Here is a 22,630-nt window from a genome sequence, read left to right as displayed (position 1 = left end):
GGGCCCCCAAAAGAGCTGTATAAGCCCTGAGCCCTGGTCTGCTGCTCTGCCAGGTCAGGGAAGCTAATTCATAAACCCATCTACCACTGAATACAATGCCCAGTCCTGACCATTTAATAAGCCTGACCAGAAAATTCAGACAACTGCAGAGCCTATTCTACACCCCTTGATTGGGTAGGAAACCAAGCCAATGGTCCCATTCAGCTGTTCTTAGCCAGTGGCACAGACCCTCTTGCTTGTCCTCAGAGCCCAGACAGTGGCTTTACCCCCAAATAGGCCATAATAGGAGGCCCCACTTGCTCAAAAACATCATCAGCAGATACACCCAAACTTAGTTGACTGGTGAAAAACTGTTTTTGCCAAAGCAAACCTGTAAAGTCTGGAATAGGAATCCCACTACTCAAAGGCACAGGTACCAAAGAAAGGAATCAAGGATCATGAAAAATCAGGTAAATATAACACCATCAAAGGAAACTAATAAAGTTCTAATAACTGATACTAAAGAAATGGAGATCTATGAATGGTCAAAGAATTTGGAATAATCTCTTTAAGGAAGTTTAGTGAACTAAAAGAAAACCTAAACAAACAAAATTAGGAAAAGAACACATGAACAAAATGAGAAATTTGACAAGGAAATAGCAACCATCAAAAAATCCAAACAGAAAGCTTAGAGTTGAAAATACAGTAACTGAACTGAAGAATTCAATAGAGAGTTCAAAAGTAGACTCAACCATGTAGGAGAAAGAATCAGCAATGTGGAGGATAGGACATTGGAAATTACCCAGTCAGAGGAGCAAAACGAAAAAAGAATGAATAAGTGAAGAAAGACTGCATTCACTTTCTCAGGGAAGACTTCCATACTCCTGAGTCCAAAATTAGCTTCTTTGTTATAAATTCTCATGGAGCAATGCTTTTTTTCCCCAAAATATTTTATCTCATTGGTAATTATATACTAATTTTTATCAACATTTGATTCATGTCTGTTTCCTGCATTATATCTTAAGTTACATGAGGTCAGTGACAATGATTTCCTTATAGATACTGGCACAGTACCTAGGACAAGAATGAATGATGGAATGAAGCATTCACTTTCGTTTAAATGATTAATATGAACTCTATACTCCAGTCTATTTTACTCACCACAGTCTCCCTTATTTTGCTTGTCATTCTGTATATATCTTTTAACCTTACTAAGTCTAACTCTTTATAAGGTAAGATTTTTAAGTGGTACAAATTACATGTATTCAGGTAGTTACAGATATATAGATAGATATTTATATTCATTTTCTCATAGTGTAATATAAATAAGTATCCAATACAAATAGGCATTGAATGAATGAATGGAAAGAAAAGTCATTGATCATAATGATTGTAGTGCCTAGGAACAAATGAAGTTGCATGAAGAACTGGGAGGACCAAGTAGATTTTCCATGGGAGAAGGAGGATATGCCCCTGACCTGAAAGATAACTGACATAGCCTCATATACTCTTCTTTTTAGTGGAAGGTTTTAGAACTCAGGAAACAAATTAGTACTGATAGAGATTAATTTCAGTTTATCTTGTGAGCTTGAATCATCACTTTGCCTTGTAAATATTTACAATTCTTCTATTAGCTATGCATTCCCCTGACATTTACACTTTATTCATAAGCAGCCTCTGTTTTGACCTATAATTGCTAATAAAGATGGATAAGAGCACCACAGATTGAGGTTGCCATAGATCACTATGGAAATGACACACTTTCCTGCTTCTTGTGAACATAACATTTGCCTCATGTTGGTCTACTCTGAGAACTCACCTCTTCAGAGATGGAGGATGATTTCCAGAATGTTCCATGTGAAATTGAATGCAATAGAAAAATCAAGTCCCTGCTGCCCTGTGAACCAGGATATTTGGTACCTCATCAACAAGGATAAATTCAGCACTTTCATGAAGCACAGAAACCCAGGTGCTAATGTATAAAACTAGCTCACTCTGATTTTGTGGTATTCTGAGGGGCTAAGGAAGGGCTAGATCTTTGTCTGATTTCTCATCTAGTAGGCCAGCACATTGCTAGGCTCTTGTCCCCAAAACACTAGAAGAACCAGGTGGCTTCCTTTTTGGGCATATTAATCTATTCTTAAAATAATTTTGAGAAATTGTCCTTTCAACATTTTTAACTTGTTACTTAATCTTGTAACTTAATCTTGTTACAAAAATGCACACATCAGTGTAAATAAAAACTAACATTTAAGCTGCATATGAGATTTTGAATACTCAAGACTCACATTCTCTATATTACATAACTGGCTCTATTTTCTCAGAGTTTTCCCTTTTTTATCCCCTAACTACATTTTACCTGAAGGTCTTATAGCCATAAAAAAATGCACCATGTCCCAATCTGAAACTATGGTCTTTCTTTGGTGAGCTGTCCCTCTCTTTACTGGGTCAGTGAATGACTCCCCGTTCATCTAGGTGACAAAACCCTTGAGAAATGGTCCTGAAGAAGCTGAGAATATAATTAAAGAGACACAGACATATACCACAGGCAAAATCATTTTGTTGACCAAAGCATTTTTGAATTTGGTAAATATTAGCTAGAACTAATAAAAGTGCAGTGGAAGACAAGACATAATGCCTGACCTCAGGGAATTCATGGAATGTGAGAGGGAGAAAAGAAGAGTGAATTTCACAACCTGTGAGGGTTTTATGCTCTGATTGAACAACATCGGACCTACAAAGGGCCTCAGGGAAGGCCCTCAGGCCTCTCTCCCAAATTTACCTATATGGCTCCTTGTAATCATTTTGGGTATGATGTTTAGGTTTCTTTCTCTTTCTCTCTCTCTCAATTAGATTCTAATTTTTTGCTTATGTGTTCCTTAAAGTAATTTTGAGAAATTGTCCCTTCAACATTTTTAACTTGGTATCTAAATTTTTTGTAAGATAAAACAGATGCAAAGGTGTAATTTTCAGCATATTACAGACATTAACATGTTAAAATAGTTGTTAACACTCTTTTAAATGTATTCACTAGAATTTAAATGTCACAGAATCTAAACACACAGTCACCCATATGCACATACACACATGCACACACTCTCACACATGCACTTGGAAGCGTGCACACGCGTACACACACACACACACACACACACACACACACACACACATATTCCTTGGAGAGTCTCCTTGTATTCATACCCCAGCTAACTTTGAAGAATGCCATTCTATAGGCCTTTTTCTCTGATGACTTATGTATTTTTTTGTGACGCCCAGTAACTGTGTCCCAAAACTTGGCTAAACACTTTACATGTATCACCTCATTCAAACCTAACAACCCTCTGAGGTCAGTACTGTTATTTGCATTTTACTTATGAATAAAATGAGGTTAAGAGAAAGGGTTTGAATCCAGGTCTTTCTGACTTCATACCCTACATTCTTAACTGCTACTTTATACTTAAAATGCACTGCAACAGAGGGATTTTAGTGTTAAAATCAATACTACCTGCTTCACTTTTCTCCATATTACTTGCCAATATCTACTAGGCTGTATAGTTTATTTAGCTATTTTTAGGCCTCCCTACTCCCCCAGCCCAGAATATAGGCTTCAAGAATGTAGGGATTTCATCTTTTTTCACTCCACTTTTCTCAGTGCCTAAAACAGTGCTCAATAAATATTTGTTGAATAATGAACTAGACTTGTTGTTATGAAGTCATTAAGAATCTAAGAGAGTCTAGGGGCGCCTGGGTGGCGCAGTCGGTTAAGCGTCCGACTTCAGCCAGGTCACGATCTCGCAGTCCGTGAGTTCGAGCCCCGCGTCGGGCTCTGGGCTGATGGCTCAGAGCCTGGAGCCTGTTTCCGATTCTGTGTCTCCCTCTCTCTCTGCCCCTCCCCCGTTCATGCTCTGTCTCTCTCTGTCCCAAAAATAAATAAACGTTGAAAAAAAAATTAAAAAAAAAAAAAAGAATCTAAGAGAGTCTAGACATACTACATGCTACATGCTCTGATCAGCCTTCCTGGCTTCATTATAACTGGGTAACAGTATGTGTAGATCAACAATCTACTGGATTTGGAGTGAAAGATTTTTATGTGTCAGTACCAAAAAAAGAAGGATCTAATTACACACCTGAAGTGCTTGCTGAGCAGCAGTAGAATGGTGAACTATATTTACCTCATTCAAGTTACCAAAGAGAACACAATCAGGTAGCTTTGTTTTAGGGCTATGATAGGGGTGCATCCTGAGCCACCACAGTCTACTATTCAGGGCTGGGAGTCTGGGTACATAAGGGCATCCTTGGAAATCTGGTGGCTAGAACCTCAATGAAATCTCCCAGAGCTGAAGAGCCTTATTATAGTGTTTTGAAGTGTATTACTTTGTATAGTTTTCTTAGTGGTTGAATATATATATATATATATATATATATATATATATATATATATACACACAACTCATCACATTCTACTGATAGCAATGTTTTCCAATTTGAGTGAAGTGCAGAAACTTTTCATTTAGGTTTCCATATCCTCCCCACTTTTAAATATCATTGTCTTGAGTATCAGATAGTGTTATAATTTTTGTGCCAATTGTCATATATAATTTAGAAAATTTCTGGAGATAGTATATTGTATTTACCTATATTTCTGCCTTTCCATTGCTCTTTCTTACTTCCTAATGATGCAAGATTTCTTCCTTTATTATTTCTTTTGTAATATGTCCTTTAGCCATTCTTGAAGAATAAATCTGGCTAAGTGACAAATTCTTTTAGTTTTCCTTCATGTGAGAATGTCTTTATTTCCCCTTAATTCCTGAGGTATAGTTTCATCAAATACAGAATTTGCAGTTTACAGTAATTTTCTTTCAGCACTTGAAAAACAGTGTATCACTTCTTCTGGCCTCTGTTATTTCAGATGAGAAATCTGTTGTCTTTTGAATTGGCATCCCCCTATAGGTAATGTGTTGTTTCTTTCTGGCTGCTTTCAAGATATTTTCTTTGTCTTTAGTTTTCAGAAGTGTAATTACGATGTGTCGGGGCATGGATTTCTTTGAATTCATCCTATTTCTAATTCACTTAGCTGCTTGATCTGTGGATTTATATGTTTTGTTGTATTTGGGAAATTTTCAGTCATTATTTCTTTGAATATTCTCAGTCCCATTATCTTTCTCTTCTTCTAGGACACCAATGTTACAAATGTTGGATCTTTTGTTATGGTCTCACAGGTTCCTGAGGCCCTGCTTGTTTGTTTTTGGTTTATTTTCTCTCTGTTGTTCAGATTGGGTAAATTCTATGGATCTGTCCTCAATTTCACTGATTCTACCCTCTGTAAGCTGCACTCTGCTATTGAACTCATCAGTCGTTTTTATTATTTCTATTATTTTTTCAGTGCTATAATTTTCATTGGTTCTTTTTTATAATTCCTACCTCTTTTCTGAAATTTTCCCTTTTCACTTGTTTCAAGAGCATTTGTAATTGCTTGTTGAATTTTTCTTATGATGGCTACTTGTCAGATAATTCTAATCTCTGGTTCATCTCAGTGTGGGAATCAGAGGATTATCTTTTCTCATTCATGTTGAGATTTTCTTGTTTGTTTTATTTTTTTGTATGATAAATGATTTTAGTCGTATCTGGACGTTTTGGCTATTAAGTGAGGAGACTCTGGGTCCTACTTAAATTTTTTATTTTAACAGACCGTTACTCTGTTTAGATTTAACATATTGGTTATAGCCTACTTTTTATGGGCTGTAGTTCTAATGATAGTCTAATTATCAGAGACTTGATAGTACTATGTTGGTCTTCTTGGTTTCTCTCCTGCCTCTGGGACCCCCACTGGTACTTGTTGGTACTAGTTGAGAAAGTGAAGGAGCTTTCAGAGATGAGTGGCCTGGTGCCTTTAGGTGGGGGAAGGGAATCTCCAGCCTGCAGAGACAAGAAGCACTTTTGGGACTGGGTGCTTGTAGTGGCAGGAACCTGCTTGCTAATGTCCCCTGTCAAGTGGAGTCTCTGGGTTGGGAGAGGGGAGTCTCTACCTGGTGGGAAAGTTCTTTGGTGGGTTATTGTTAGGGGAACATTTAGTTGGTTCCCCTTGCTATTTCCTCTAGGCTAGAATTATTGGCAGGACTCTTACTCAGTTTGGAGGAAGCATAAAGCTATTTGGCCGCCTTCTCTTGCTAGATTTGGTGTCAGGAAAGGCTGGGTCTGGGTTACTTTCTCTTGAATGCCATGCCACTGTGTTGTTCCCTTGGTCCTCTGGTCCCTAACTAATTCATCTTCCTCCTTCTACCTTTTAGTTGTCTCTTATGTTATTTCCAAAGCTTTTAGTCATGCTTGGCAAGAAGAAGCAGAGACAAACAAGTCTACATCATTTTGCTCAGATCAGAAGGTCTCTATGTAAGCTTATATAGGCCTAAAATCTCTCTAGACAGGTACACAAAAATTGCCTTCCCTGAGGAGGCAATCTGGGGAATATGAGGCAGGAGAGAAACTCTTTTTTGTATATGTGCTTGCATATTTTCATTTTAATCAGATGAATATATTATCTAGTCAAAAATAAAATGTAAAAGAAGAAGGAAATCTTCTAATTCAGATTTGCTTTCAGGGGCACAACCAAGAATTGCAACAGTGGTCAAGCAGTGTATGGATTCAATAATTTGTAATTTTATTAACTTTCACTGACTTTTAAAAAATTTTTTTTAATGTTTATTTATTTTTGAGACAGAGAGAGACAGAGCATGAACGGGGGAGGGGCAGAGAGAGGGAGACACAGAATTGGAAGCAGGCTCCAGGCTCTGAGCTGTCAGCCCAGAGCCCGACGCGGGGCTCAAACTCACGGACCACGAGATCATGACCTGAGCTGAAGTCGGACCCTTAACCAACTGAGCCACCCAGGCACCCCAACTTTCACTGACTTTTAATTTCACTGTATTGTGACTGCTTTGATCCCGATCTCTAAATGTAAGAATAATGTTCTCAGTGGATTTTCAGCCTGCTCATACATTTTGAATAACTTGCAGAATACAAATGTGTAATTTAGATAGAAGTAGATGCTTTTGGCAGCATACTATCACCTTAATCAGCTGAAAAAAATGATATTTGTATGACATTAAAACAAAATTAATAGCAAGACGCTGATTACATGAAAAGACTTTAGGTTGTAATTATTAAACTTGCAAACAACTCAGCATAATTAGTGCCTTAATTAGGATATGACCTGAAATTTTAGCTTACAAAATTAATTGAGGCAATTAAAAGTCACATTTGTAAAGTAAAGTGGGTTTTAAAGTTTACAAGGTAGTTAGATATCACTTTTTTTCTCATTTTGGGAAGCATCTTTAGAGGTAGTAAGCTTGCCGTGCAATTGCTTTGTTTCCAAGCCCCCACCTCCAGCATAGTGTCTCAGCCTGAAGCCTTAAGGGTCAAGTTTAGTAACTCTCAGCTATGGGTTTCCACCCACAGGAGGCTGAGCAGCTCCTAGGCACACTCCTAAATAACTCTGGGGAGCAGTGAAACAGTGAAGACTTACTGTCCCCAGCACCTTAAGTGAAATGTAAACTAGAAGATTGATATTGACTTTGATTAAACTCCGTGACCATTTTCATGTAACTATTTGGATACAAATGGCAATTTCACCTCTGTCATTTATTCTCCAGCACATGCTTCTTGAAGGCATTTCAGGTACCACAGTTTAGCACATGGTGAAGGTTCCAATCCAAAACCAAAGAATTTCCCATCAGTAGGTAAAAACAGTGAAAACAATAAATATTTGTGGGCTAGTGATTTGTGAAAAAATAAATCTAGACTCCTACCTTCATTACTTACATCAAAATAAACTCCAAATGGATCAAAGATTTAATATAAAAATAAGTTATAAATGTACTGGAATAAGACATGGGTTAGTATTTTTATTGTAATTGAGAGTGGTTTTTTAAACATGACAAATAAAACAAAACCATAAAGGAAATTTGCCTACTTAAAAATTCTAAACTGCAATATGTCAAATAAAGTACAATAAGTTTTAAAAACCTAATTCAAAGTCAAATCAAGAGAAACTTTCTTTTATATTTTCATTTATTTTTTTCTCTCTAAAGGCAGATCTTTATTCCTCAATAAGAAAATAATGAAATACTTGGAAATAGGCATCATGATTTGTGTAGAGGGATATTAAGTATGGGGAAAATTAAAAGAACTTAAACTTCAAAAAATATCTCATAAAATAATTACAGAATAGCCATAGGCTGCGGTCATTAAAAAAATCAATATTTAATAATACCAAGATATTTTCATGATAGAACCTTGGAAAAGATAGAGGGTATCAATGAATCCAATCTTTTCTAGACAAAAAAAAAAAAACGAGAAAAAAACAAAATATCAATAATTACTGCTAGAGATAGAATTATGGATAAATGTTATTGTCTTCATTTTGAGTAATTTCCAAATTTTGTGCTGTAAGTAAACTATTTTGTAATCAACACTTTTTTTTTATTCCTTGGAGCTTTAAAGAAAAACATATTTGAGTTTTTCCCAAAAATAGCTAACTTGGAACAAGATCAGGTATGAAAAATCAAAATTGAAGACTTGAAAAGCATACTGTATAATACAGGAATAGTGACAAGCCTCCCTCCCTGCTCCCCCCACTCCAGCTTTTTTAAAATCCCTCTACCAGATTCCATGATGGTCTATCATTTGGGTTAAGTTAAAACTCCTGGTCATTCTCCGTGACCTCTCTCTCTCTCTGACACTGCAGGCCTAGAACACAGGCTTCTGTTTCCTAAGGCCCCAAATCATGAGAGCATTCTTTTTAAAAGTCAGTGTCACACTTGTCTATTCCTAACTGCCTATTTTGTAGAACAGGGAACATCAGGTTCAAAACACCGATGACTTGGTTTTGGCAAGAAGTTTATGTCTTTAATTGGGAGCACATGCCTATCACAAAATAACTATCACTAGTAGTATAAGAAATGTCATCATTGAACTTCCTCTGTACCTGTAAGTTTTCTTTATTTCTTCATTTGATGCTCCCTTTTGCAGACCAAGGACTTCATATAGAGCTTCTCCAGATGTAGACATAGTCCGCTGTCTTTGGTTAGGTATGTTACATGCCATTTTCTCAGGCTGTAAAACAAAGAGGGGAAATAGCCATGAAGGTTATGCATACTGGATCCCACTCTCTAAAGAAAAGATAGTTTATTTTTAACCTTTTGTAAAATGACAATCTGAAATACATTTTTGTGCCAGCCACAAAAGAAGAGGAGAAAAGGGTTAGGAGAGCCAAAAGTGGAGCTTCAAGTCAGGGTGTTAAAGGCTATAGGCAGCCATGCAAATGGAATATGGCTTTGTCCACATGGTTAGAAATGTAATCTAAATACCCAGCTAGTTCAGAATTGTTGAAAATGAATCCTCACAGGTCAGGCATATGTAGATTTTTTTGTTTGCCAGAATTTGCATAGCTCCTTTTATGTATGTTTTCCCGATTTAGCTAGGCAATGGAAATAATCTTCCATTTTACAATAAAAGACAACTTTTATAAATATCAGGGGGAAAAATCATCTGAGTGCCAGGTTAGAACTTCTCTGCAGCTATGGATGCCAAAGACCCCACAGTGCTCATGGGTTTTGCACTTGAGATAGATCCTTTCCCTATGGTTTATAAAGAAGGGGCTGGGCTATCTGACCCAAGGAGCCATCTACCTGCCATGCTTTGGCTCTAGGGAAGGTGAAGAGAAGCAAGCATACCTGGAGGCATACCTGTATCCACCACTTAATCTCTCTAAACCTTCATTTATAAAAGGATAATAAAGCCCACATCACAGGATAGAAAAAGATAACTACTTTTATTAAAAGCAGCCCAGTATGTAATTCTGAGAGTGCACTGTAGTCGATTTGGCCTGGCCATGACCAGCTGCATGACCTTCCCTATCTGTAAACTGGAGATAGAAATGTGCCTAAAATCATGGAGTTGCTGTAATAATTCAGTGTATTCATATATTAAGAAACAAAGACATAAACCATTGTTCATAGCACCATTGTTCATAATAGCCAAAAGGTAGAGACAATCCAAATGTCCATCAACAGGTGAATGAAAATATGGTACATACACAGAATGGAATATTATTCAGCCATAAAAAGAAATGGAATTTTGACACATGCCACAGCACAGATGAACCTTGAAAACATTATACTAAGTGAAATAAATCAGTTACAAAAGGACAAATATTGTATAATTCCTCATATATGAGATATTTTGAATAAATTTATAGAGACACAAAGTAGAATAAAGGTTATTAGGGGCTGGGGGACATGGGGAATTAGTATTTAATGGGCATAGAGTTTCTGTTTGGGATGATGAAGAAGTTCTGGAAATAGTAGTGATGATTAGAAAACACTGTGATTGTACTGGATGTCACTAAATAGTACCCTTAAAAACAGTTCAAAGAGTAAATGTTAAATTTTGCCACAAAAACAAAATAAGGAGAATAAAAGCTACTTAGATTGTAAGCTCCCCTGACTAGAAGTTCCTTGAAAATCATTGTCCATTTCTTGGCATTGGGCCTTGTACAGCAAGTGCTGTAAGAGTGAATGCCCCTACCCCACTTGCGCTCTCTCTCAAGAAAATAAACTTAAAAAAAAAAAAAAAAAAGGAAGATCGAGGCAAAAATCTTGCCTAGAGGCACCAAGGACAAATGCTTGTTTTGTGGCACAGCTCATTGTTCCTTCCTCAATTAGCAACCTGTGAAAAGAGTGTCCCTAGAGGCCAGAAGGAGCCTCGTCCCAAATTCCTGGTTCACCCAAGGACCTTCACCAAGAGGAAAAGGAATCCTTACTTTGCGAGCTACAAAACAAAATCTAACTGATGCTCATACTGACTAGCAGCCATTCAGTAGCAGCCATTCAGTAAATTATAGCACTGACTAGCAGCCATTCAGTAAATTATAGCAATGAAAATTCATTGCTGTGCTAGTTTACCTTTCTTGTCTACCCATTACAACTTCCTAGGGAGTAAGCAATTCAAGACTTGGGGTATGCCATTCATCTCTGTATTCCAGGCTGACAGGTCAGCCCTATCCTGCAACCACAGACCAGCTGATTATTCACAATTGAAGGAAGAATTGCCTGAGTAACTGACACCCTCCCTACTTCCTTCTCTGTCTCCTCTGTCCTACTGTCACCACACAGAGATATGCTCAGGATACTGATGCTCTGCACCATTCATACACCTGTGGTTGCCAGGAATGAAGGCAACCAGTAGGCTTCTACAAGTCATACTAAATGCCACAAATGAGTGGGTTTGGAAGGTAGGGATTTCTGTGTGGCTTTGTGGACAAGGAGTAGGGCCACAGTCATCCTACTGGTCTCTCTGAGATTTTAAGATGTCACTGGCTAGCAAGATCCCCAGAGTCACAAACTAAGAATATATCAACTAATGATTGAAATTTTAGGACTGTAAGATATGGAGTTAGAAATCATCTAAGCCAACTTAACAAATGCTTTTTGGGAAATTTGGGCCATAGACCATTGTAGCAGACTTTACTTATTAGTGTACTAGTTGTCCTTTCTCTGAGGAATGCTTAGGTCCCCGTTGCAACATATGCCTTTCCTGACACTTGCCTCAGTCTTACCTGATCTCAGTTGAGTAGACCAAGAGTGGGTACCAAGGCAGACCAATCAGAGTCCTCCCCTAGCATTTTTTTATATATAGGACAATCTCACAGATGATAAAATCAGTAAAATGTAAAATTTAGGTATTGTTGGCTGGCCTGAAATGAGAGAAATTGAAACTGATTTGAAGAAGAAGAGCAGTGGCTAGAGGATGGGGAAACAGAGCCAGTAGAGTTCAATCCTGTGGTTCTAGTTGTTTCAGGGTGCACTTGCAACTCTTCCACTCCCACAGCTTGTCAATCAACTCTTCCTCAGATGGAACCAATAAAATTCCTCCCCATACCCAAATTTACACACATGTTTTTTCTTTTGAGCATATTTTAACTAGGTTTCGGTCACTGTTAACCAAAATTCCTAAGTGTCATGTACTCTCTCAATTAAACACCACCAGGGCTTCCCCAAGCACTTCCAAAGGAGGCTAATCTTAAATTATTGCACCTACTCATCCTTTAAAGTGAATGTGGCTTCCTGATACTTGGGAATTAATACTTTGGGGGAAATAACAATAATATACTAAGATATTCTAACAGATTCATTTATATATATTGTGTAAACATTACTAGTACAGATAAAAGGAGCAGTGATAAATCTATCTTAAGACCCTTTCATAAAGAAAGTTTGTGGAGAGCTATTCAGGAACACTAAGAAGAAATAAAAACAAGACAAATAGTTATTTTTGTTTTATCTATTTATCTTTGTATTCAGCATTCCAAAGAAATAGTTTCAATTTGAGGAAAAAAATGTATTCACTCTTCACCCATCTCTCAGATGCCATGGCTCCCATAAATCAACAGATGGTCCTAAAATCAATTTTAACAAAACATGCACAATTTCCACAGTTGTGAATATCATGCTGCATGACCAGCTTTGATTCCTTCTTACTTGGGTCTTGCTGTCACTAATCCAGGAAAAGGATTTACAGGTTATGGAAGATAATCTTTTAAACAGGTTATGGTAATACTCACAGCAGAAGTTCAATTGTTTAGTCAAAGCCTGCAATGCAGGCCAAGTCTTTAGGGAGATTTCAGACTAACATGAGATACAAAACTGTAAGCCAATAATGAAACTACTGTTTAGAGGTTGAACAAGCACTGAGGATAGATGAAGGAATTTTCTGGAAGACAGGGATTCTGTTTTCTGCCAACAGAGGCCCAACATTGTCCCTGGGATATATTAGGTGTGTGATAAATATCTGTTGGGTAACTAAATCAAAAATGAGTGGTTAACTTGAATGAGAATGTTAGGGAGAACTTCACAGAAAAGATGAAATCTGAGCTGATAATAATACTACCACTTATTTCTGTAGAACTTAGCATATATTTCTATTATAGTTCTCGCATGTAAGCCTAACCTTGGATCTGCATAGACGTGGTAGCCATTGCCTTTCTTGACCATTATTTGCATAAATCAACAGAAAAGAAGACTTCTGTGTTTGGGGGCTGAAAGAGGAGGCAGGACATTCTGACATTGTGACTGGGACTTTTTTTTTCTAAGACTACTCCCTTCAAACTTATCCCAGGTATAGAAAAGAGAGATGGGGTCAGTTGGGGGCTACCCTTAATCCTTTCCAGAGAATAGTCATGGAAACAGCCTAGGATCTATCCTTCTATACACATTCCTCTTCCTAATGGAAAAAAGGAAGACAGATTCTATCTCTCAAATAATTTCATACATAGAAACTCACCAGGAAAACTTGCTATTACTTTGGTTTATGTATTTTTTTCAAATCATGTTTTTTTCTTTTTTAGAAATCCAATAACACTGTAATCTATTCCTACTAAATAAAATCCAGTAGCTGACTTGCTTTATGGTATGGATTGAACAATATTCAGAGTGGGTTGTTGTAAAGAGTTTGGAAATTATTATGTTTCACCTTCTTTGCCCTATTCCCAAAAGATTTCCTTTCAAACAGATGAAGTCTGTTGATTAAAGTACTAAAAAAAAGCGCTTTTACATCAGTACTGTAACACAAGAAAAAGATAGTTGGTCAATAGTTGGTCACTGTGGTGAGTTGTTAGCGGACTCTACAGACTATAACATAAAGGGACCAAAAAACTGCAAACTTGCCTTCTGTACATCAAATAGCAACAACATGGCTCCTTTCCTGTCTCTATGCTGATATAGAAACCAGACTTCATACATTATTGATGTAGATGACATCTAGTTTCAAATGCAACAGTGTAATTCAGTGAAAAACTTAGTTGTATAAAAATGTATAAATATAGATATATGCCCTGAGAACATACTAACTACAGAGTGATAGTCAAAACATCTAAAAACTCTCCTTAAATAACCTTAAACTAAATAATGGAGCCATACCTTTTTTAAATTCCTTATGTAAAATATAATATTTATGAATTCTTTTTTTGTAGCCTTTTGAATTCTAATACTCCAATGTAAAATTCAGGTCTTTATTATTTATTCATAGTCCCTCATCTATTAGCCATCCAATGTAGAAAAAAATGTTGTCATGCAAAATTATTAAGTAATTTAATTTTGATCATCCAGTACATGATATTTAATCTTCTGAACTTAAATTACTTTTTGGTACATTACAATTCCATTAATATCATAATTTCTTAAAGCACTGACCACTATTCAGTCACATATCCTCATCTGTCTTTTGATAACAGATATAATTGAAAGAAGGTTCAGCACTCTGATGATGATGGGTATACAATTCAATATAAATACTTATTTCAAAGATTCTAATTCCAGGAGTTTTACAAATGCTGTTTTAAAATTTTCATGTTGACATAAAATATTCTTTTCAAAGCAAAAGATGCTTCACCTATATCTATTATGTCAATTCTGAAAATTAGAAAAAATCAAGCTATACCTTTCTTGAAAGCATTCCTTCAAGACTGAGAAAATGATGGTGGGCAAGGAAAATTAGATCATTAAACGCAGCAAAAACACTTTCAATGGCTGTCATTGGTGAAACCAACATGCTTTGCCATTTTCTTATTATTTTTGTGATTCCTCCATTGAAATCTATTTAGTGAAGTAAAATTTCCTTATTCAAATAACATTGTATCTTAAAGCTAAACACATATCCAAAATGCTAACTAAGCCTATGTTTAAAAGTAATAATTCTCCCTAGCATAATTACTCATTATAGAAAAATAATTATCTCTTAATCACATTGATACTTATATAAACAGCGACTTGAAGATGGGACCACTTGGAAATGTTAGAAATAACCCACAGTACCTGTTCCTATAACTCCGATTCTGTGTTCTCAAAACAGGAACAACTTGCTGTTTTTAACTGGTCTGGAAATAGATGTGCAAAGAAATAAAGGAAGGCAACAATGAAAGGAGCTATTCCATACCTGTTCCACTGTTTCAAAGCAAAAGGCTACTCCTTTCCATTGTTCTCATCCAGGGTTAAGCGGGTCAGTGGAGTTAGATTACTTTTCATTTGTTACTTCATCAGCCAATTGGTTATCCCTCTGGAAAACATAACAAAGAGAAAATAAAACATGCATGATAGTAAAGGCTGCCATTACAAGGCACCAACTGATACCAAAATATATGCTACATTTACTGTTGATCATTAGTCAACTGGTGCTTGGCTCAACCAAATGCTGCTATGGAACTGCCTCCAGGTTTCCCTCAGAACTTCCAATTAAGAGAATATGCAGAAATAAATAGTGTTGATGAGGATATAGAGAGAAGGGAACCTTTGTGCATTGTTGGTGAAGATTTAAATTGGTTACAGCCACTATGGAAAACATTACAGTTTCCTCAAAAAATTAAAAACAGAAATACCATACCATTCAGTAATTCTACTTCTGTATTCACTCAGAAAAAATTAAAACACTAATTCAAAAAGATGCACCTCATGTTTACTGTAGCATTATTTACAGTAGCCAAAATATGGAAGCAACCTAAGTATTCATCAATAAATGAATGGATAAAGAACACACACACACACACACACACACACACACACACACACACACAGAGGAATATTACTCAGCCATAAAAAATGATGAAATCTTGTCATTCATGACAACATAGATGGACCTAAAGGGTATTACGTTAAGTGAAATAAGTCAGACAAAGACAAATACCATATTATTTCACTTATATGTGGAATCTAAAAAAATAAAACAAAATTAAAACAGGAACAGACTTATAAATACAAAGAACAAACTGATGGTTGCCAAAGGGGAAGGGATAGGGAGATGGGTGAAAAAGGTGAAGGGGATTAAGAGGTACAAACTTCCAATTGTAAAATAAATAAGGTCACAGTATGAAAAGTATAGATAGGGAATATAGTCAATAATATTGTAATAACGTCATATGGTGACAGAAGATAACAACACTTGTATTATGACGATTTCATAATGTATATAATTGTCAATTCTACATCTGAAACTAACATAACATTGTATGTCAACTACAATAATTTAAGAAATACTGGAAAGAACATGTAACATCAATAAGGAGGAGACTTTAATTGCTCACTACATCAATCCAACTGTTTTCATATTTGAACATTTTAGTTGAATCTTGGTCAATTGCCTTGTCAAGAGGCACTGAGCCATAGTGGTAAATGTGGTAGTTTTAAGAATGAAGGAATTAGGGTGTCTGAGTGGCTCAGTTAGTTAAGTGTCCAACTCTTGGACTCTTGATTTTGACTTAGGTCATGACCTCATGGTTTGTGAGATTCTCTCTCTCCCTCTCTCTGTGCCCTACTCCCATGTGCATGGGAGCATTCTCTCTCTCTCTCTCTCTCTCTCTCTCTCTCTCTCTCTGTCTCTGTCTCTCTCTCTCTTAAAATGAATAAATAATAAACTTTTAAAAAAAGAATGAAGGAATCTCTTGTTAAAACAATGCTCTAGGGGCACCTGGGTAGCTCAGTTGGTTAGGCATCTGACTTCAGCTCAGGTCATGATCTCATGGTTCCTGAGTTCAAGCCCCACATCAGGCTCTGTGCTGACAGCTCAGAGTCTGGAACCTGCTTTGGATTCTGTGTCTCCCTCTCTCTGCCCCTCCCCTGCTCTCTCTCTCTCTCTCAAAATAAACATTAAAAAATATTTAATAAAAATGCTCTAACTTTCATATGCAACAAAAGGTCAAACCACGAGGACAATTCTTACGATTTTGACTAAGATCCTATGACTGAAAAAGTCTTTTTTTTTTTTTTTTTTTTTCAACGTTTATTTATTTTTGGGACAGAGAGAGACAGAGCATGAACGGGGGAGGGGCAGAGAGAGAGAGGGAGACACAGAACCGGAAACAGGCTCCAGGCTCTGAGCCATCAGCCCAGAGCCCGACGCGGGGCTCGAACTCACGGGCCGCGAGATCATGACCTGGCTGAAGTCGGACGCTTAACCGACTGCGCCACCCAGGCGCCCCTAAAAAAGTCTTAAATGAGACAGGTATTACTCTGAATTTGGGACAATGGGGTCTGGTTCCTGAGGCTGAAGGCAGAGTTTAAGCGTGTTGCTTGGCACAACAGGTAGGAAGCCTAGGGTTATTTTGTGAGAACATTTCAGAGAGCAGTCTTGTCTCTAGATAGTATTGATTTTTTAGATACAAAGGAATAAAAGGCTATTTCCCATAGATCCTGACTTCCAGCCAGAGTTTAGGAAGCAGCCTATCATCACTCAGAGAAGTGGGTGGGGAAAGGGAAGCTAAAGACATTTAAAACTAAAATCACGTCAGCTTAAGGACAGCATCCTTTGATGAAATGAAAATAATGGCTATAATAATATTATGAGATTATGGGTGACTTTTTAAAAAGTACAGTTTATGTTTCAAATTCAGTTTAATATTTTTGGTAAAATTCATTATTTTTGTATAATTAACCACTTCTTAAATCTTCTTAATCATTACTTTTTAAGTAATGCAAAAAAAAAAAAAAGTAAGTATTGCAAAACTCCTGTGTGAAGTAGAACTGTAGCTGTGCTTCATAGAGAAAACAGAGTTTCTATTTCATCTAGTCATTTAGCAATTAGTCACCTATTAGGTCCAGGCACTGGGCTAAATACTATAAATACACTGGTAAACAAAATCAAATGTAAGCTCGGGGTTTGTGGGTCACAAAGTTACAGCCTACCAAAAAAGGCAGATATTAATCGAATGATCATCCAAATAAGTATATACAAGAAACTTTGGAGAGATGTTACAAGACCATGTAAATCAGTGTAACAGAGGTCAAAGAAACCTTCCCTGAACAAAAATAACCAAACAGAGATCTGAAAAGAACTAGATGAGGGGGTTGCTGTAGAAACAAAATATATTCTGGGCAGTTGGAAGAGTATTCTCCACTGAACATATTGTCTCTGGGTGCTTAAATTGGAGAAATAAAGAAACATGCTGACATGTGCTGTCATACATAGGATATCAACACATACCTATACATATATGGTTTCTGATATATCATCTAAAAATATAGCCAAAGGTTAATGGGATCATATACCACTTAACCAGGGAAGGCTTTCTAGAAGTGATGAATTTCAAATAATGTTTGTAAAAGGAAATAACTCATGGCAAGCACACACATAATTCCTTGATGCAAAATACACTAAGTGTATTGTAAAAGTATTGCCAATTGAATCATTCAAGGTTGAAAAGGAGAGCTTAGACACAACTGGACAAAAGTGGTCTCTCTGGAAGGTAAAAATTGGAAAGTATGTATGTGGTGAAGAGGGAGTAGTTTACATGCCAGTTTTCCCTGTATATTCTATTTATGAGGTCTTCACCATTCCCTGAGGTGCTCCTAGAGACATTTTACCTACCTCTCTCTGTTACTACATGGGGTTAGTGTTATTATAAGAAATGACTAGTACATCAACAGAGAATCTGCAGCAGGTACCAGATGACTTTGGATATTCAACCAAAATAATCTATCAATCATAAAAATTAGAGGGGAACCTGGCTGGCTCATTCAGAAGAACATGCAACTCTTGATCTCAGGGTTGTGAGTTCAACTCCCATGCTGGATGTAGAGAATACTTAAATAAATAAAATTTAAAAAAATTAATATAAAAATTAGAGTACACAGTATTTCATTTATTTTTTTTATTTAAAAAAATTTTTTTTCAACGTTTATTTATTTTTGGGACAGAGAGAGACAGAGCATGAACGGGGGAGGGGCAGATAGAGAGGGAGACACAGAATCGGAAACAGGCTCCAGGCTCTGAGCCATCAGCCCAGAGCCTGACGCGGGGCTCGAACTCACGGAGCGCGAGATCGTGACCTGGCTGAAGTCGGACTCTTAACCGACTGCGCCACCCAGGTGCCCCTGCAGTATTTCATTTAAACGTCACATCTCTACAGGTGCAACTATCACTCATTTTTGAACATTTGATGTGCAAGGGCACATAGCCCCAACAAATCCTAATCGAAAGAGCCCAATACAATGAACAAAAGGAGAATTATCAATATTATGGTTACTATTTTTATTACCTCTCTACATTGTATTGTTATTACAGTGTATGGAATTCAGGCTATCATTCTGCAAATTTCATTTTTTTTAATGTTTATTTATTTTTGAGAGAGAGACAGAGCTTGAGCAGGGGAGGGGCAGAGAGAGAGGGAGACACAGAATCCAAAGTAGGCTCCAGGTTCTGAGCTGTCAGCACAGAGCCCGACTCTGGGCTTGAACTCATGGACTACAAGATCATGACCTGAGCCAGTCAGACACTCAACTGACTGAGCCACCCAGGCACCCCTCATTCTGTAAATTTCAAAGGGAAGAGTCTTTGGGGCAAGCTTCATTCCGTTAAGTGAATTTAGAAGGGAAAAAGACAGTTGATTGCTTGATCATGTAAAATGAAGAGGCTGTTTGCTACCACACCAGTGGTATCTCAGACATAATTGTGGAATAATCCTGGAATTTCTTTTGTAAAATCAAGTGTTTATATATGTTTTAGAGGAACAAATTAATTCCTGTCATGTTTCATAATTTTCCAAAATTTAAAAATGTCCCTTTTATACAGAAGTTACAAAGGGCATGGCATTTTAATGTGCCTAAATCTATAATCTACATAGAAAGCATTAGAATAGAGAATCATAGGAGACTATGGAGAAAGAACTAGATGGAAGCTCTTTCTAGAATAGCTTAGAAAGACTTTAAGAATTCTGGTGCATAGGCCCCACCAGATTATTCCAAAGCAAAATCTCTGAGTTATCTTGAAGTAAAATCTCAGAGTTGGGCTACACTCGGGCATTTTCAGGGCTCTAGGTGTTTCTAAATAGCTGCTCAGGTTGAGAGCCACTGTTCATCCCTTCCCTTATACACCAGATCTTATGGGCAGAGACTCCTCAGTTCAGTAACATGGAAAACAACCAAGTAGCTCTCTGGAGGAATTTTCCATTCCCTGGATATCCTAAGAAAACATTTACTAAAGATAATGGTATCTGTGTTATTAAACACAAAATAGAACTTGACTTTGCCTAATTTAACTTAGGAAGAACTATCCAAAGACAATAAAGACAATATTCCTATTTCTTAGACTTTGGGAAAGTCACTATAAGCCTGTGTCTTCTCTGTAAAACAGTAATGAAATATGAACCTTTTTACTTCTCAGACCTTTTATCAAAGTCTACAGTGTGCCAACATTATGCCAGGAACTTTTATAAATACAGATCTAATGATTGTTTTCTAGGGTTAGGGTTTGAGCAACTGTTAAGAAGTTACTCTCTTGCCCCCTAAAATTGGAACACAGTACACTGGTAGTGCTTTAAGAATTTGAATGTGCAATCCTGGTAGATTTCATCTGAAATCTATAATTCATTAGTAGGTAGAATCAGTTGTACAACAAAGGGAAATTGCTCCCTTGTTACACAGTGCAGAGTACTATATTGGAGGTTGTGAGGAATTCAGAGGTGGTGGTGGTGGTGGTGGTGATGATGATGATGATAACTAACTTGTTAACTAGATTATCTCATTAAAATCCTACAAAAGTATTAGGTGGTACTTTCATATCCTTATTTTACAGAGGAGGAATATGAAATTATTTTAGAGGAGAGGTTAAATGAATTTCCCGATGTCACCAACCAGTAAGCAGTAGACCCAGGCTTTGAAACCAGCTCGCTGTTTTGTGGTCTAAGCTCTAACTCATTTCAGTATTTTGCTTCAGAAGCTTGTAGTCTAATTGCAGGAGACTACTGCCTGCGATACTCCCTTGCTGATCAATCTGTGACTGAACTAGATGGTGTATGTGTTAAAGCTCAAGAAAAAAAATTGTTGGAATAATGACTTTAAACAAGGAACTACCATAAGCACATTCATTAATGAGGTTTACTGTGTATGTAGTTCAGCATCAAGTACAGTATCTATTTGGTTAAGTAAAGCCCTGAATCTGAGACCTGTGTTACTGAAAAAATATATATATCAACAAAGTCTTGTCCCCTGAGTAGGAAACACAATATGTATTTCACAGGTGTGAAATTTAAACACCTTGTCGGGATGCCTAGGTGCCTCAGTCGGCTAAGCATCTAACTCTTAATTTTGGCTCAAGTCATGGTCCCATGGTTCATGAGTTCAAGCTCTGCATTGGGCTTTGTGCTGACAGTGCCGAGCCTGCTTAGGATTCTCTCTCCCCTTCTCTTTCTCTGCCACTCCCTCTCTCTCTCAAAAATAAACAAACATTTAAAAAAAGGACAAACAAACCTAGTCACTTACAGTAAACAATTGCTGTAATAACCAAGGAGGCTTCAGGTCCAACAGAAGTATTTTTTTTTAACAAAATGTCTGTAAGCAGACTCTTGATCCTTGTTTTTACCAATAATTATTCCCTGTTCACATTAGCCCAAGATGTCTGTTAAGTTAATTAGCTAAAAAAGATAGAAGACAAAAACTTTTGCTTGAAGCAAAAGTCGTTTTCAATAGAGTTTTCAATAAGTGATCATTCTACAAATTGTCATCTGAACATGGCTATAAACAGCCTATGAAAACAATAGAGTACACTGAAACCAAAATAGTTGTCATTCCTATTTGTTTAGCATTTAGATGGTAATTTAATAGTATTGACCTTAAGATAAATCTTTATCTTAACTCTAATGAAGCCCCCTTTCAAGTGAAGCCTCACCCCACCCAGGTAACAGACAAATATTTGAAAGGGAAGGAATTGCCAAGGACTCCCTCTAGAGACTTTGTAACTGCACTTATATCACACTTGGTAATTTCCTAAGTGTTTTCACGTGTCATTACATTATTTGATACTCAATGTTCATTTTAAGAAAGAGATAACTGGCTAAGTGTGGTCATGTGACTTCCCCCAAGAACGAATACCTACAATGATGAGTGGTAAGAAGCAGGAACCGGAGTAAAATCTAAGTGCTCTGCTTCCAAATTCTGTGGTTTTATATCCTCATTAAGTAAAAAGGCTGTATTGAGCAATATAATTGTAAATGACAAAGATAATCTTTTTTTATCTGGTCACAGGCCTAAGGAAGCAGAGCAGTCCTCTCTGCCTTCTGGGTCCACTGCACCAGGCAGATTGTGGCCTTGCACCAATTTCTAGTGTCCAAAGTGGATCTTCTCACTGGTACATTTCAACTTATTCATCAAAATAATAACAATTACCTTGTGCCTTCTATTTTAGATACACATTCTTCCCTCATTTTGTCAAAGTATTCTTTTTCAGCTGGCCTACTAAATTCCAATCAACCCATTAGCACAACTTTCGGTCTACAGGACCTTGTATCTTGTAAGGTAAATGGTGCCTTGCTGTTGACAACATACCAGACAACACATCATTGCTAAGAGCAGTCTTAATCTCTGCTGAGTGCCATTGGAGGTGCTCAGAGATGAATAGCTAATGCTTAGCCAACCTCTCCAAGGTGGCAAAAGTAGACAGATCCCATTTTGAATGAATCATGTAATTGGGTGCAGATTTTTCTGCAACTGCACACACATGTGAATGGATTCCAGATATGCAAGGTTAGATGAGAATTGATGCTGGTGGTCTTCTCCCTCCTGCCACCTAGGTGAGCACCTGTCCAACTTGGGCTCTCCTTACAGGCCTCATAGCTCCA

At 37.1% G+C, this 22,630-nt stretch overlaps 1 protein-coding gene across 1 annotated transcript in view; it reads right to left on the bottom strand.

The window, feature by feature from the left end:
- The window catches only part of DNAJC5B (DnaJ heat shock protein family (Hsp40) member C5 beta), a 61,859-nt gene extending 46,806 nt beyond the window's left edge, over window positions 1–15,053 (bottom strand). Inside the window, exons 1-2 of the mRNA XM_047073735.1 lie at window positions 14,965–15,053; window positions 8,960–9,087 (exon numbers count right to left, since the gene is read on the bottom strand). Of these exons, the coding sequence (XP_046929691.1) occupies window positions 8,960–9,078 (119 nt within the window). The 5' untranslated portion in view covers window positions 9,079–9,087; window positions 14,965–15,053. The remainder of the gene's footprint in view (window positions 1–8,959; window positions 9,088–14,964) is intronic.
- Window positions 15,054–22,630: the final 7,577 nt, after the last annotated feature.

This window comes from Lynx rufus, unplaced genomic scaffold, assembly GCF_022079265.1.
Source record: "Lynx rufus isolate CCGP_SWC_20201006 ecotype Redwood Valley unplaced genomic scaffold, mLynRuf1.p SCAF_12, whole genome shotgun sequence".
NCBI classification, from domain to species: domain Eukaryota; kingdom Metazoa; phylum Chordata; class Mammalia; order Carnivora; family Felidae; genus Lynx; species Lynx rufus.
Note: the sequence above shows the minus strand (reverse complement) of the source record. Positions and strands in the feature narration are given on the sequence as shown.